Source organism: Vanellus vanellus, assembly GCF_965231255.1.
Source record: "Vanellus vanellus genome assembly, chromosome: 26".
NCBI lineage: Eukaryota > Metazoa > Chordata > Aves > Charadriiformes > Charadriidae > Vanellus > Vanellus vanellus.
The window spans coordinates 437,820-454,400 of record NC_138931.1 but is presented as its reverse complement, the minus strand read 5'-3'; the positions used below and the strand labels follow the sequence as shown (position 1 = coordinate 454,400).

General features: G+C 54.8%; 1 protein-coding gene across 1 annotated transcript in view; it reads right to left on the bottom strand.

Moving 5' to 3' along the window:
- ZMAT4 (zinc finger matrin-type 4) overlaps positions 1–16,581 on the bottom strand; it is a 66,264-nt gene that overhangs the window by 11,243 nt on the left and 38,440 nt on the right. Inside the window, exons 4-5 of the mRNA XM_082495809.1 lie at positions 15,215–15,371; positions 6,829–7,056 (exon numbers count right to left, since the gene is read on the bottom strand). Of these exons, the coding sequence (XP_082351935.1) occupies positions 6,829–7,056; positions 15,215–15,371 (385 nt within the window). The remainder of the gene's footprint in view (positions 1–6,828; positions 7,057–15,214; positions 15,372–16,581) is intronic.

The window sequence follows — 16,581 nt, the reverse complement described above, 5'->3', positions numbered from 1 at the left end:
CTTTTTTTTTTTTTCTTTAAACTCCTTTCCCCTGCCATAAGGAAGAGACCTGGGCCACGAGACGGCCACTAGCTGGGTTATAAACCTACTTTTTGCGGGAGAAATGAGAAGCCTCCTTTAGGAACTACGAAAACAACATAAACCAGGTCCTTCTCCTTCTCCAACACCTGGCGTTCCCGGTTGCTGTGCCGGGGCAGCATCCCGGCCGTGGCCGTCCCCCCGGGGGGACCCCGCGGCACCGCAGCCTGGAGGGGTGAGACCCCAGATCCCGAACACACAGACCCGGCCGCAGCTGTGGCCGCATCCCGGGGCCCGAGGAGCCGCCTGCCCTGTGCCGGCGGCGTCACCGCGATGGCAGAGGGGAAGGGACGGGCCACGTCCCCCCGCGGCGCCCACCCGCTCTGCGAGCACGAAGGGCAGGAACACAGAACACAGTCTGGTTTCTACAAATGGAGCAAACCTGGCGCCAAGGGAGGGGGTGGGCGCGAGGCCGAGCGTGGCACCGTCCCCGGGACAGGACGGGGCTCTCCTCTCCTCCCGGCAGCGAACCTACAATTTAACTCCATTATTCTTTCACCTTGGGAAAAGAGTACAGCAATTTCAGAGCAGAATTACAGAAAGAGTCACTTCTCTGTCTCATCTAACATGTTTTCACCGAAAAGACAGAGTGCAGCTGAATGTACATTAAACGCCCCTTTCCCTTCTGGACGTCCCCGAAGAGAGAGGCGGCAGTCTGAGGGCTCCCGCTCCTGGTATGTAGGGCAAAAGCTGACATGAATTACACACATAAACGCAGACCTAAGTGTTCCCAGTCCCCCGGCGCTGTTGTCTCTCTTAGCACGCCGAGTGCCAGTGATTTCTCCTCTCCTCCTCTCTTTTGTATTTTAACATCCTAATAATTCCCTTGGCATCACGGACTGCAATAGCATCGCTGACACTACACGCACAGTGGCATTACAGTAAACCATCGATGCTAAAGTAATTTCCGTCCGGTCCTCCTAGAAAAAAGGGAATTGCAAATTTTAGAGTCTCTGCGGTCAGGTTTCTGCTTTGCACTGATTCACTTCCACGAAGATCTGAACAGACCATTTACAGCTTAATTGAAGGGCTCTGCTTAAAAATACCAGAGTTGTGGGATTCTTACCACGGGCTGCTGCGCTCTTTAGGAACAGTTTTAATGTACCATGTAATAGTCTCTTTTGCCTTTCCACAGTACTATTTCTTTGCAGAAATTGTTAAAACAATTCATTTAGAACAAGTAATGTATGGCAGTCTCAAATTTGATCCGTTTATGCTTACCATAATTAACTATATACACACTTACCGCTCCCCAGCTGCACCTACAGAATCCCAAAAAAATCAGTTTTCCTTTTCTGAACTTCAGAGACTAGCTACACTAACGGTTCCCCTTTTCTCAAACACCTCATACCTCTCTCAGCTAGGAATTTGGCCCAGCATAAAGTTAAACACCCTCTTTAAAAAATATTTCAAAAATATTCAGATAAGCACTTGGAAATAGCAAGTGAGTGATAATGCAGAAGTGCTTAAATAGTCACCTATATCGCTACATGTTGTGATGTGGCACGGAGCGAAAATCAGATTGCAAATACGCTTACGGACGCTCTCCTTACTGCGTTTATTCTTGATGCAGCAGCAATGGTGCTGCAGTCAAACCCTCTCTCCAGAGCTGGCAGCTCCTCTTTGCTTTACGAAGCCAACGGGCACCAGAAACCACGTCCACGGGTGCCGCGATGCAGGGATGGCGGGGAAAGGCAGCGCCCGGCTGACACGTGCGGTGCGTGAGCGCCTCGCCGCAGACCGAGCCCTCGGACCGCGCCATGATCGCCGCACGGCCGAGATCGGGACTGGTAATACTTTAAATTAAGGTAATAAGGTTCTAATGCTCAGCAGCTAATTTAGCAGCATACATTAACAGCAGCCTTATTGAATCTTAATTACTTGTGTAGGTGGAAACGCCATCAGCGATTACAGCTCCTAACTGGGGACACTGATTTTTTTCCAGCAGCGTGTCACGGCTGCTCGGGATGATGAAGAGGGGGGAATCCTGTCCCCGCTCCCGCACCGGGGGACTCAGCGCTGCTCCGCAGCAGCGGCTCTTCCCACCGGCTGGAGAACGCGGCCGCAGAAGGGGCCGGTCCTGTGGACTCGCGTGTGGCCAGCAGAGTCCCGCGGCTGCCAGCGCAGACGGCCGCGCTCCAGACGGATGGAGACAGTGCTGGGGCTGGGCCGGCCGGCCGGGAAGAGGCCAGAAGCCGCACTGCGGCAGGACAGGGGCTGCGGGACCTCTCAGCTGAAATCGGCATCCTGAGACGGGCTCGTACAGGGAAAGTCTCGATCGTGACATGAACTCCACCAAAACGCAACACGGAGAAAGGCAACCAGCCTCAGACACACTGCAGGCTGAAACCACAGGCAACGCTCACCTCCAGAGCGCCAAAATCGACAGTGTTTGATCTCACCGGAGCTTACCAAAGCTGCCGGCTTGGCTGAAACTGTGGTTTCATAGAACGCACCCACCCAAAGCGCGCTGGAGCCGAGCATCAGCCCCGCAGGCAGCCCGAGCGGGGAGCGGGTGCCAACCGGCGCAGGCTCTGCCGGGGAACGCTCTGCTCTCTCTGTATTCGCATCTGCTTCAGCATCCTCACGACACAGCAGCATTCCCTCCCCTGCATCGTGACATGCACTCATGTAAAATTGAATGTCCCCCTCTATCCATTAAATAAAATATTAACAAGTCAAGTCATTAATGTCATTCTGCATAAAATGCATTAAAACACAGTCCAGGGGAGTACTTGTTAAATCGCTTTCTACTAACCAAAAGTGACAGCACAGAACGAAAAGTATTTATAAGGCATACAAAGAAATTATGAGCTGAGAAGGAAAACGAAACTCAGCTCTTTGCCTGATTTTTCAAGGAAGCATCTGCAACTCTGACAATCTACCTGCAAATCCAAAGGCTTCAGGTGACAACATCCCTGTGCAGCCGTCCCCACGCTGCTGTACTGCAGAGGCTGCTGTAATTTATTTTAGGGATCCACAGTGAAATCCCTATGAGAGGCACCAGTTTCTGCTCCAGGGCCCGGTGCCTCTCTCGTTCACCAGGGACCAAGTGCCCCGGGAAGAAGAGCCGTGTTCCTGCGGTTTACAGGATCCCATCGCCCAAGGCTGGCCCCGAATCTGCCTCCATCGCTACATAAAACTCAGGTTTTTACTGGGAGGCACCAAAGAGAGCCCCAGGTGCCCTCACGAGCCATTCGCTGCCACGCAAAAGGTGCTGAAATGCACATTATGAACGCCGGCGAGATGAAGGAGGGTCTGTCTGCACAGTCCCCCGCTCACTTTGTTCACTCGAAGGTGTACATATAGGAGAGGGACGCACTGAACCCACTTAACGAAGCCCAGACTTTCCAGCGCTGCGCCAGCCCTCAAAGAGAGAGCATTTTGCTGTGGGGCTTCGTCTCAGCACCAGCAATCAGCAGAGTCTGTTATTAATTAAACTCCCCGTGGACGAGACCTGCCCGTCTCCATCGCGAGCGCTCTGCCCCGGCAGAGCCCACCTGCGTCGGAGGAGGCGCAAAGGGGAGCGCGGCCATGGGCAACGCCAGCGCTGCGGTGAAACCGGTGACACGAGAGATGATGGAGCAAAACCGCAACGCACCGCCAGCCGCGGGACGGCGGGCACTGCCGGATGGAGCCGTGCCGGTGCCTCCGACAGAGCCGCTTCTGCTCTGCGCTGCGGAACAGCCGCAAGCAGTCGGGGGCAGAGCCCCGAGTTCCGGCTTTGTGCCATACCCGACAGGTTTTGTCTTTCACGATCCGCTCCGGGATCGGCTGGGGCGCAGCTCTGCAGGAAGAAAACTTCATTTCTTTCCCTTTTGGGTTACGTCTGTGCACTCTCCTAACGAGTGAGAGCAGAGGGGTTTTCAGGCCAGCCCGGGGGCAGCGGGACCGGGACGGGCTGCGCTGGCACGGCTGGAGCGCGGCACGCAGGCGCTGGGTGCGTACAGACCCTGCCTGGAGCAGCGGTGCGCACTGCCGAACCCCCACGAAGCGCGTGGGCTGCGTGACCGGGCACTCGCACGTATCGCAGCTTCAACTCAACACTGACTAGAGAAATAGTGCTGCCAGACAGGTCTCTTTTTTCCTTATTTTTTTTTCCTCTTTCTCATTTCTGAGAAGAAAATAAGACTTCAAAAATTGCAGGATGAGCACTTGGCAAGAAGAATCAATGCTTTTGTTTCCTATAAATATCAGTTGTCCGAAAATATATCTCTATTCTTATTTCACCCAATACTCATTCATATTTATCAATAAATATTTTATTATAGCCATTATCAAAACATCAAAGGCTGCTGAAATGTTGTACTTCAACTGACACTGCTCATTCCAGGCTCACACAATGCATCAAATGTTCGTCTCCCACAGCAGTCAAAATAGAATTAATATTTCAGTTGCGATGGGGGAAGCCACCGGGGATAGGGTGGAAAGGAAATGAGTCTGCATTCCAGCGAGCACCGAGGTAGCAAAACAAGCGTGGGGCAGGGGGAGCACACAGCTATCGCCCCCCACCTACTGCCGGAGCCCCAACCCGCCGGACGTCAGACGAGATTCCACTGACAACCTGGCACAGGCTGCCACCGGGTATCTCCGAACTGCCACTGTGAGCAATTTTCTGAGTCAGATATGACTTTACCTGCCAAGGCCAGGCTGTTTTCTGGGACATAAGGCAGATCTCACTCCGTGTTGGCTACCGCAGGGATCTGCCGTAGAGATCTGCTCCGGCCTCACAGCTAAAGGTGTACAGGAGAGCGTATCACGCTCCCTGGCTAAGAAAAGCTGTAAAAGAGGATTTCCCCACTGTACTGCCGCTCCAGCAGCAGAATCAAGCTTTGCAGGACCCCACCAGCAGCCCACGGACACCTCCCCTGCCTCACCGCCTCTGGCTGAGCCGCTCGTCGGCGCCAGAAGGCGCTGGGCGCCCTGACCTCCCGCAGACAGCCCGGACGTGCCCACGCAGAGGACCACAGCGGCCTGCCCCAGCCCTGGGGGCGCTCAGCCCTGCGGTCCCCCTCTCCTGCGACCGACGGGCACTGGCAGCACCACGCCAGGTCCAGGTGCAAATCCCAACCACGCACAGGACCGCCGCAAAGTTAGAAACCAACACGGGCTGATGAGTAAGTAAAGCCCTCCAATTTCAACTCTCCTAGGCACAGCCTAAATGCATAAAACACTTCACAATTGATTTATTTACAGTTAATGATATCCTCAGCCACTCCTGAGCTTGGCACAGTTCAAAGTACTAAGCACTTCCATGTTATTGTCCCAGGTTTTATTTCCCCGCATATTTTCAACCGCGGGCAGTGACTCAGCCACATGAATCATTTATGGCATTGTGAGTCACACTAGGTAGCACACGAAGGATCTGGATAACCGTTACAAGGTTTATTTGAGATCAAGAAATGCACAATATACTGCATAGTCATTAGTATTTAAAGGAAAATTATTTCATTTAGCAAGGGAAAAAAGGGTATTTTAAAATGTTAACGCGATGTCTTGCTGGCAATCCAGACTTCCTCTCCCGCATGGTTTTGGAAATCAAACCTGCACTTTTTCCTCAGTCGACTTCAGTCAAATACATTGTGCGCGTACAGGATTATAATCACGACCACAGAGAAAACTTTCAACAGGAGACTCGTACCTCTCCTCCTGTAATTACACCTCTATATTAAAAAGGAGCTTTGTTCAGAATTCAGCCCTAGCCACATCCGCAGCCGGTATAAATTAGCACATCTCCGTCAACACACCCAGTGTGACAGAGCCGGTCCTTCATCAGCGCCAGGCATGGCTGTGACCGGGAGGGGCTGGGAAGGACCGGGGATGCTCGGGGGCTCCGGGAGGGACCGGGGATGCTCGGGGGCTCCGGGAGGGACCGGGGATGCTCGGGGGCTCCGGGAGGGACCGGGGATGCTCGGGGGCTCCGGGAGGGACCGGGGATGCTCGGGGGCTCCGGGAGGGACCAGGGATGCTCGGGGGCTCCAGGAGGGACCGGGGATGCTCGGGGGCTGCGGCAGCCGCAGTATGGGCCAGGCTGCGGTTCTGCTCCTCATGAGGGGGTTTCCCTCCCAGAGGGGTGCAAGACCCAAACGCAGGTGACCCCGGTCACAGCCCCCACAGGGACCCTGTAAGATGCCAAGAGCCCCCTCCCGGCAGGGCCGGGACAGATGGACAGACAGACGGATGAACGGCTGCTCTCCCTTCAGCGGGAACACAGAAAGCCTGTGTTTAACATCCCCATAGCAAAAGCTCGGTTCCTCTTTTCTGCTGCTGACCCAGGGCCATTGCAGTGTTTTACAAGCACTAATTAAATCACAGAAGACAGCTAATGCCCTGCTCTCCATCAGGGAGATGCAGGGAGTGCTCTGCCTCCAGCAACAAACATCCCTGTTCCCATTTCCCTGTGGGGCTGAGCGCTTTAACGTGTTCTCCTCTCTCAGCTCACAGGGATAGTCCACATTTGCTGGAGGACAGACGTGTGTGCTAATGGAAGGGACTATTTTAGGAAGAGGCAAAAGAAACACCTAGGAAACAACTTTTAAAGGATGCTGCCAGAACTGCAGAGTGTCATCTCAGAGGAGGGGACTTTTTTTTTACGGTAGCGGGAACCTCATAAAGCAGCAAGAGCACCCTGGTCTCCCCTGCACCACTTGACCAGAGGAACAGTGACCGCAGCGGGCGAGAGCGGCTTCACCGCGGCCACCGGATCCCCCGGGGAACAGGTCCGTGCTCTCCACCTCCCAATGCTCTCACCTCTCAGCTCTCCCAGGTCCAGGGTCTTCCCCAGCTGCTCCAGCAGGTCGGCCCTGGCCGCGTTCTTCTTGTGCTTTTTGCCATCGTAGTGCTGCTGTGCCATCATGGGGTTGTTGAACCAGGCTGCGCAGAGCTGGCAGTATCTGTCCGAGTCCCTCCGCTGATGCGGTGACGGTACCACCGGGGGACTATCCGTGTGCGGCTGCTTTAGGGAGCTCAGAGTGGTTTCTGTAAAAGAAAATGTTCAGACATGAGCCCTTCCAGGCTGGCGCTGCCGTGTGAGTAACAGCAGACCCCGAGGCAGATCCCACATTAGACACCGGGAATAATTAGCAGCAGTTACAGGGTCCCACTGGATGTTCTGAATGGCACTGCTCGGAAATCTACCATTTCTCATAAAAAAAGCAGCATGAAAGCATGGCACAGGACTGCTGCTCAACTATCTGCGCTTCCCCGGCTGGGGAAGGAGGATGCTCTCATTGCGGTGACACGGCTTATCGCTGTTGTGACTAAACCTGCTAAACTTATCCTGCTTAAATTGCTACTTCCACGAAAAATTGCCAGCGGAGAATAAACAAAACATGCAAAGCCATCTACTTCTCAAGAGAGAGAGACATTTATCATTATCTCAGGATTCTTATTTTTCAATTTATGTGGTCTCGGAAAGAATAGGGAAAGCTGTAGTAATTGTAAACTGTCACAGATGAAAAAAAATATTCCATAGTCAGTCCCCGCATTCACATTGTGAATTGACAGGTAGCAGCAACCCACGACTGTAATTTAATCCCACTTCCCTTCAGATTCACCACGAGGCCATCTGGGAACGCAAACACAATCCCCAAATAATTTCAAAGAAAAAACAGTGATCAGTTTTTACATAATGGAGCGGCACCTTGTTTGCCCCAGTTTTCCTACTTTGTACAAGATAAGTCACAAAGCCATGGAAAAACAGTTTAAAGTAAAATAAAGTTCAGATAACATTGGGATACAAAAATATACAATGACTAGCACTTAATTATCACACCTCATTCAAAAATTCCCTTTTATGTGGTTTTCCTTTTCTTTTCTTTTCCAGATGAAATGTCTTCTATCTAAATAATTAACAAACCACTCTCTCCGTGGTACAAGAATAGGCAAATTTTAAGGTGGTGAGGAGGAGCTTGATCGCTCTCCTTTGATCAAGCGGCTCTGCGCTACTCCGGCTGAGCCCCGACGAGAGCACGGGGTGGCAAGCAACAAACCCACCTCAGCGTCTGATACCGGCAACGGCGGCAGTGGCAAAGCAGGGATATATTTAGGTGTATAATTACGACTGAAGCCCACTGCGATTGACTCCATGGCTCAAGAAAGTTAATATGGTTATAAATCTTCCGCTGACCTGCACGGGAAGGGATGTCTATTAACTTCCCTCAAGGAAACTATATCTTACATATAACGTTACTTACAACCTTATCAATTTCCAGGGGTCTATAAGCTTCTGCTGTTGTTGATGACACCCGCCCAGGGATCGGGGCTCCACGCCTGGACGGCTGCTGAGGCACCGTCACCCTCCTGGCCAGGCCGCCTCCGGAGAAGCACCCGGCAACGAGTTTCCTCCCTTCTGCTGCTGCCACCCGCGCTCGGCACAGCACGAGCGAAACGGGCTCTTTGGGGACTAGTTAATAAAGCGACTACACCAATGGAAGATATTTCTGCTCCTCGTCCCGCCGCCTCGCGTACCACCCGCCTTTTGTCTGGATGCGTTTCACCCCACCGGAGGACTCCCCTGCGGACCCCTGCCCGCCCCCGTTCCTCCAGCCTCATCAGAGGCCAAGCACCACGCCAACAAAGAGAACCTTTTTCCTTTGCCCCGCGCCCCCGGGGGCCGCACTGTGACAGCGGCAGAGCCAGCGGGCAGCAGGCAGGGCGCAAGAAGGACCCGGCTGTATTTTGCTCCTAAAAACAACATCTTTTGTAACACCCGCGGTTCCAGCGGGAGAGGCACACTCCCGGCCCCTCCGAGGTGTCCGCACGTGCCAGTACACCGAAGAGCGGAGCCAGGGCCAACGCAGGGCGAGGAAGAAGACAATTCAGAAATAACAATATTGCCTCTCCAAACCGAGATGGGCAATATTGATCCTGCAGGGATCCCGCACGCCCCCGAGACGCTGCGGGGACCCGGCGCGCTGCCGCTGCCCAGGACGGGGCTGAGCCGCTGCGGGCACGGGGACGGGGCTGAGCGGTGTGTGGGCGGTCGGAAACCATAAAGAAGCGGTCAGGCGGGCGGCCCAGCAGCTCTGCGACACATCTGACTCGCTGCGCTGCAGGCCCCAGGCTACGCGGTTACATCTGTCAGATCTTTTGGTCAGCCCTCCCCTGGCGCCTATGGCAGCTGCCGCCAGAGGGGAACCAGGGAGGCCGAAGCTGATGGAGCTGGTGGTGTCCACAGGAGTTACATCTCCCACTCGCTAAAGAAATACGACTGCAGCGTCCTCGGCCGCCAGCCGGAGCGGTGGCTCTCCAGGAGGCTGCGCGCGCCCAGCGGCAGTGCAGGAGGGAGGGATGAGCGGAGCCCCCCGTGCCCGCCCCAGCGCGGCTCCGAGCCCACCAGCGCGCCCGCCTGCCCCACCGCAGGGACCCCGCGCAGACCCAGCGCCGGACCCTCCGCCCGGCTCCCGCGGGGCAGGGGTGTCCTCCTCGCACTCACAACACGAAACCCTTTCTTGTAAAGCCACGGTTCCATTTACAGCCACCGCGGCCCCGCAGTGTGCTGAACCCAGCCCGGCAACCAGGGAAAACACCCCGCGTCTTCCGAATCCTCCTGAAGAGAAACAGATGAAAGTTGACTTCTCCACAAATGTGGATTTTTCATTTTGATATGTGATACATAACTACTACAGAAGAGAAAATATCATCGTTCCCTGAGCAGCGACACAAAAATTAATAATAAACACTCACAAAACGTCAAACGTTAAAAATGTTTCTCCATCTAAAACACAAACATAAAAGCTGCTAGTTTGACTATTTCAAGTATTTCAAAATGCTAAATAGCTCATGACAGTCTGCCTTACGTTCCCCTTTGCTGTGGGAGGGAAGTGAGAAAGTCTTACTTTGCTGCAAGAAGCAAAATACAAAGTTAGAAACACTTTAGCGCTCTGGCAATGAACTAATGTTTGACTTATTTCTTGCATGCAAAGCTTTTTATTCCTAGCTGTATGTAAATGGCACCCAACTTTTTATCATTGCCACTCTTCAGGAACCCAGCATGAAAATGAGAAAATAACTGAGCCATAACAACGGGGCACTGGAGAAATGCAGTTTTCTTCAAAAGACAACTCCGGGACCGAGGCAGACTCGGCTGCTGCTGGACGGATCCCCGCACCCAAACCTCAAAGCCGTTTACTCCGTCACCCCCCAGCAGAGCTGCAACGCAAACCCCACGCTAGGAATTTACAGAACAAGGAGGTAAAAAGGCCAAGGGAACTTTTCCTGCCGGCAAAATCATGCTTTATCCCTGAACTCAGAGGACGCCGGAGCCGGCATCGCCCCTCGCGGGAGCCGGCACTGCCCTGATGAGACTCCCGGCACGACATGGCACCACCGGTGCCAAAGAGCCAACCGCCACCTTCCCGAAACGATGCCTGCAGGTACCCACGCTCTGATCAATGGAGGCAGCAGCTATTTCTCCCCACAATTCGTTGTTTTATAGCTCATACTGATGACTAGATGCAAGCTGACAGATGTTGGAAATGACTAGAGAAATCCATCAGCAATAGTGGCGATATAAAGCCTCTGAGGGCTACAACCTCGTACCGCAGGAGCAACAGAAAAGATCACAAATATCTCACTGTAGTGATGAGACATCGCTTTCCTATTGTGAAAAAGCCCGGCTGTTAAAGCAGTCCTCCCTCTCCTGAAAGCACCAGCAGAGAAATGAGAGATCTGTATTCCATTAAGATGGTAAAATTGAAGGGGAAGGTGTAACTCCGTAAGGGGACTGAGAATAGAGGTAATTTTCTACGGGACTGGTGGGACAGAAGTGTTCGGAGGCAGAATGCAGTCACCAGCGCGTCACCATCTGCTCAACAGATCTGACCCCCGAAGCAGGTGACGGGCGCTGCAGCGAAAGGCGGCCAGAAGCACATCTGGAGGGTCCGGCAGGAACGCGAGGGAAGGAGAACTGTCGGGGCACAGAGCAGGATGCACACTAATGCCTCGCACCGCTTCATACACTGTGCAGAGCCGCGTTGCTCAGAGCTCAGGATCGACGTAACCTCCCTGGGGACGAGAGGGAACTCTGTTCTTTACCGATTCGGCAGAGTCGGGATAAACACTTCATTTTGCGGCGTGAAACTCACGGGCGGCCCCCGGGCCGCTCTCAGGTACGGCAGCAAGCAGCGCTCCGGCACTAGGCCGCGCGCAGGGCGGAAGGCTCAGCGCTGGGCCGCAGGCGGGACGCCCGCAGCAGAGGCGGCACCTGCAGAAGCCCTCCCCTCGGCGGCGTGCGGCCGGGGCGTGCTGCGAGCGCGGGGCCGAGCCGCAGGGCGCTGTGTGCGGCCACCGGCCGCGGCTCCGGGTCCCACGGCAGCTTTGCAGCACAGCGCGTTTCAGAGCCGCCGCCGCCTCCAGGAACCGTGACCAGCAACAGAATTCCAGTTGCAGACATTTTTCACCTTTGCTGAGAGTATTACATATTTTTCAAAGCCTGCCTTTTTTTTTTTTTTTTTTATACTGGAAACCGCTGGTCTTCAAACAGCTCACGAATTCTTCCTGAATTTCCCCTGCAGTTTCAACTGCGTTCATTAGTCTTCATTTCGTCCCCTAAATTCATTCTGTTACTGTGCAATTTAAAGGGATGCTCTGCTCCACAGAGGCAACTGTGCATCTGTGTGAAGAAAATGACTCCTGCAAAGACAGTTGTGCAAAGAATTTCACAAATTCTTCCTCCCTTTACACGCAGACCCACTATTTAAGAAAATTTTCAGCACAGAATTTCACAATTTAAGGTAGCAGAATAAATTTTTGTGCAAGTCTTAAAGTCAGACATTGCAATGTGGACGTTATTATCTATTTGCACTTGCCTATTGCCATTAAAATACCTTTTCAGACTAACTATATGTTTAATCTCAGCCATAATAAGAGCACTTGAGGAACTCTGAAAGCATTTTAAGCATTTTTTTTTAATTAAAAGATTATGAAAGTTCAAATATTTGTATAGAGTCTTTCTCACTTTTTTTGATCACACATGAAAGTTAAAAAATAAAGAGCTCAGGGAAACACCAAATAAAACATTCAACCCATATAACCATCTGAGGGACTACAGTGTTACGATCAGAACCGCAGCTTGATCTCTCTCGCAGACGCCAACCACCAGCAGCGCCAGCACGAGCTGGTGCCTCCCGAACCGCCAGCACCGCTCCGCAGTCACCGGGCTCGACTCCAGGTCCCCAGACCATCCGAATGGGTTGGATCCCCCAGCAGCGACACGGTGGTGATTAGACACACCTCTTAATTGCTGCGAGTTAGCAACTTACTTCTGAGCAGATTACTCCAGTATCAAACGTTATTGATCTCCTTTAAGGAAATCAAAGGGAAAACAACCCAGGACTCATCCCACCGTGGGGCGATGTGGAAAGCACTGCATCCCTGTCCCGCAGCTCCAGCACTGTGCATGCGGCTCCTGGACCGAGCGCACCCGACAGCCCGTTAATTACAGGGAAGCCGAGCAAGGAACCGTTCCACCACCAGCGCTTCCGACCTCCATCACAGCAGTCTCGAAGCCGACGCTGAAATGTCCACTGTCCTTCTGGCCATCAGGCTTTAAGGACGATGTACAAGAGCTGCTGGAGTGCCCTTCCATGGAGCTGGGGAAGAGAAACGGCCAGATAATCTCAGTGAGGAATTCCTATCGAATACAGCATTAACCACCGCTCAAAGCCCACACAGCCACCGGCCGCAGCGCACTGTCACTGGCACGGGGGACACCCCCGGGGACGGGACACTCCTCACCGGCAGGATGCAGCATGCTCAGGGCTGCACGTGGTCGGCTCCTGGGACTTGTGAGCACCAGAGCCTCTGAAGCGCTGTCCCAGAGTCTAAAAGCTCCCCGGTGCCAGCCATGAAAGACTGGGAGAAAAATCTGGTGGAAAATTGCTGGGCACCTCTGTAGGAAGCCCAGAAAAACGCTGTGTCCAAAGGGCACATTTGTGAGAACTACTGGAGAGCAGGGAGGTGCTTATTAATGAATTCCTGCCGCTCAGCTTCATCAGATCAAGTGTCTGGAAGAGCTGATGAGTCCTTGAGTTCCTCTTTCCCCGTGATTACGGCAGCTGAAGAGCCATTACTCTCGGAGCACGCGGTGCGGCTCGCTCAGGGCCTCTGCCAGGCTGATCCACATGATTAAAAAATTAGACAAAAAACACAAAGCAAAGCTGCAGCTCTTGGAAATCCCCTCCTCAACAGGGCCCTACCGCTCCGGATGCACAGGCGGCGCGGCAGGGCTGGCGGCTGCCCGGTCTCGCACAGACACCGCGGCGAGTCGCCCCCAGCACCGCTTCAGAGGTGTCCAGCAGAGGAGAGGGCACAACCGGTCCTCATCCCCTGCGGCCAGTGCCGCACAGCGCCGACTTCGTTAACAGAAACGCTGGTTCCTCGGAGTCCCAGATCCCTCCGGCCCCCGCTGCGCCGAGATCAGTCCGCTCCCGCCATCCATCGGGAACTGCCGCCCGCGGATTGTCCCTCTGCCTCCGCACGGCCGCAGCTCCGCAGGCAGAGCCCGGGCTGCCGCTGCTCCCCCCGACCAGAGCAGCCCCCGACCCGCCGGGTCCTGCCCGCCGCGGCGGTCCCAGCGGTGAGAGCAGCCACTCTTCCCCGCTGGCGGGTGAATCTGAATCCTCAACTTACGCGGGAATGGGTCCCTGCGCCGTTCCCCAAAGCCCAGCGCTCTGCGACCCGCAGAAACTCACCTGGGTTGAACCAGAACTGACAGGGTTTGGGGCAGGTCCTTCGGTGCCGCAGGAGAAACCACTGGAAGGCTGCGCGGGAGGGAGGGGGTTCTGAGCACTAATGCAAGCACCGGGCTATTAAATACCATAAACGAGTACACTACTTCTCCCGGTGCCCTTGTAATTATTTGCCAGCTGCAGAGAAGAGCCGGAGGAGCCCTAAAGTGAGTCAGCTGCAAATTACCACGTTCGTTCATGTCCGATCCATCCTGCTTGGCCAGGAGCTGCCAGCACCGCTGCCCCCGCGGCACGCGCACCCGGTTCCCCGAGCACCGGGCAGCTTCCCGACGCGGCTCAGTGACTGGTGACCCCACTGCCCCTTCACTTAATCACCCTTCCGAGAGCGCTCGTTACGTACAACGAGTCAGCCACCACCTAAAGCGACGCCCCGCGTTCCCTCCGGCAAAGGCGATAACATTTCCCAAGCCAATCCCGGTAAAGGACAAATGATATTCCACGCATCGGCATCTACACTCTGTGAAGTTAAAAAAGCACAAAGCCACACGAAGAGTGCCCACCCCCACACCCCACCCCCTCACTAAACCACGTCGAGAACGTGCGCCCGTGGTGCGAGGCAGGGCGTAAAGCGCACAGCCCCATTCACAGTCTGCCCTGAAGGAAGAGCCGCTCGCAGCAATAGCGACATCTGTCCGTCCATCCGTCCGCGGGACCGCAGCCCCGCTGCCCTGCCCGCACAGCACCGACAACGCTGTGTTCGAGTGTCCTCTGGCCCAACAACCGCAGAGGAAGTTTTGTTTCACAGTGTATTAGCGATTTGCAGAGACTTTATGGTTAAGCAAACAATAAGATGGTTAAATTACCCAATTCCAACATTTGACTGTTTAAACGGGAAAGTTACCAGGCTTGCATCGTTGGAGCCACCGCGGGGGAAAGCGTGAATACCCGTCTGGGCAAAAATCAAAAGACGATCGATCCAACAGGTTTTAAAGACTGGATTTCCCTCTGAGGTAAAAGCAAATGATATTCTGCTCTGTACAGTAACAGGAAAGGTTTATTAAACATATTAGCTGAGCTGTCGGATAACTTCTGATCATTAAAGCGAATTTTGGCCATTCGTGCCTGGAGGAGATATTGCCTTCCACCGAGCAAAACGTTCCCGAGGCGCGGAGCCAGGGACAGACCCTGGTACAAAGGCCGGCCCTGCCTGATACACCACTGATGTACGCGAACAAAGAGGACAATAACGAGCATCAGCGATTTTTAAAGGTTGTTATGACAGCGACACAAATGAATAGCTGCTTCCGCCGGCCTCCATCACTCAGCTATCCATTTTGCGCCGCGCAGGCACCGAGCCGGCGCCTCGGCCGTGCCTCCCCGGCACAGCGCGCCCGCTCCGCCCCACGCCGGACCCTCCTGCTCCGGCTCGCGGGCTCCGGACCTACCTGTGGCCTTTAATGCCGGTTGTTCACCTAGCAACAGTTTTAACCTTTTGGCATGGATTTTCCCTTGGTAATGCGATTCGGCCACCACTGCTGAGGTAAAGGACATGTTACATAGTGTGCAGCATTTGTTCTTATCCACTGAGTCACCATCACTGCCCTGGGTGGAGACAAAAACACAGACAAAAAAAGAGGTGTATAAGCCCACCGAGCACAGTCACGGAGAAAGAAGAGAGAGGAATCCAGGTTGTTATGCCGAGGCCATGGTTCCCGAGGGCTCCCCCTCCTCGTCTCCCCCAGACTCGCTCCTGCCTGGCTCCAGCCCGGGGATGCAGCCAGCCCCAGGGCTCTGAGCCCCCAGAGCCTCCGTGGTCCCCGCGGCCACGTGCTCATCCGCCACGTCCACCATCCTGCCCGCCCTTCCTCCCTACTCCTGCCTCCCGCTGCGGGAGCCGTACAAACCGGCGCTTTCCCTGCCATCAGACACCTGCGCCTCCTCCCGCCGCCGTTCCGTAAGAGACCCCAGAGCAGCCGGGGGGGACGGGACGGGGGACGGGACGGGGGACGGGATGGGACGGGGGTCAGCCCTCTCTGCAGGCGGCAGAAGCAAAAGCAGCAGTGGGAGTCGCGCGGGTGCCCCGGGAGGGATCGCACACCAGCCCCACACGGCTCCTGCCCCTCTGCCTTTGCTCTGCTGTTCTCGAGCCCTCGGAGGAGACCCCCTTATCCCCCCATCGTGCAGAGACCGTGACCAAGACGGGCTGGAGGGCCGGGCAACAGCTCCACGGGGCGCCCGGCCACACCGGCTGCCCATCTGCAGCCCCGCGGAGGAGCCGCGCTCACACCCCACAGTGACAACCTGACAAGAGAAACCCGAAGGCAATGGCAGCCTCACGGCACACACTAGAGTCACACTTGCGCCCCGGATGCTGCAGCGGCCGCCGGCACTGCCTCACGTCTCACCTGGACTCCCGCTACCCCCGGTGGGCACCGCGCACCCCAGCACAGCCCCAGCACCTCCCTGCACCCGGGGCTGGACACACCACCACTGCCCAGCCGTCTGCCGGGATGTCCCCTGCTCCCACTGGGGGTTCGCCCCCGCGCTGGGGGAGGCAGAGCCCGAGCGGAGGCTGCCCAGCCTGGCAGGGGGGGCTTGGGAAGAGCTCACAAACCTTTTTTTCCTTTTTTTTTGGTTTTTTTTTTTTGTTTTTTTTCTTTAAGGTAAGTATTCCAACTGCTGGTATAGAGTCCAAACAGAAAATGCTCTGCTTTAGAAGCTGCAATCTTCATTTCACAACAACTTCACAACAAGCTGTAACTGCACCCTGCAGCTCATCCCCACACAAAGCCTCAGGCACCCGCGGGGGCAC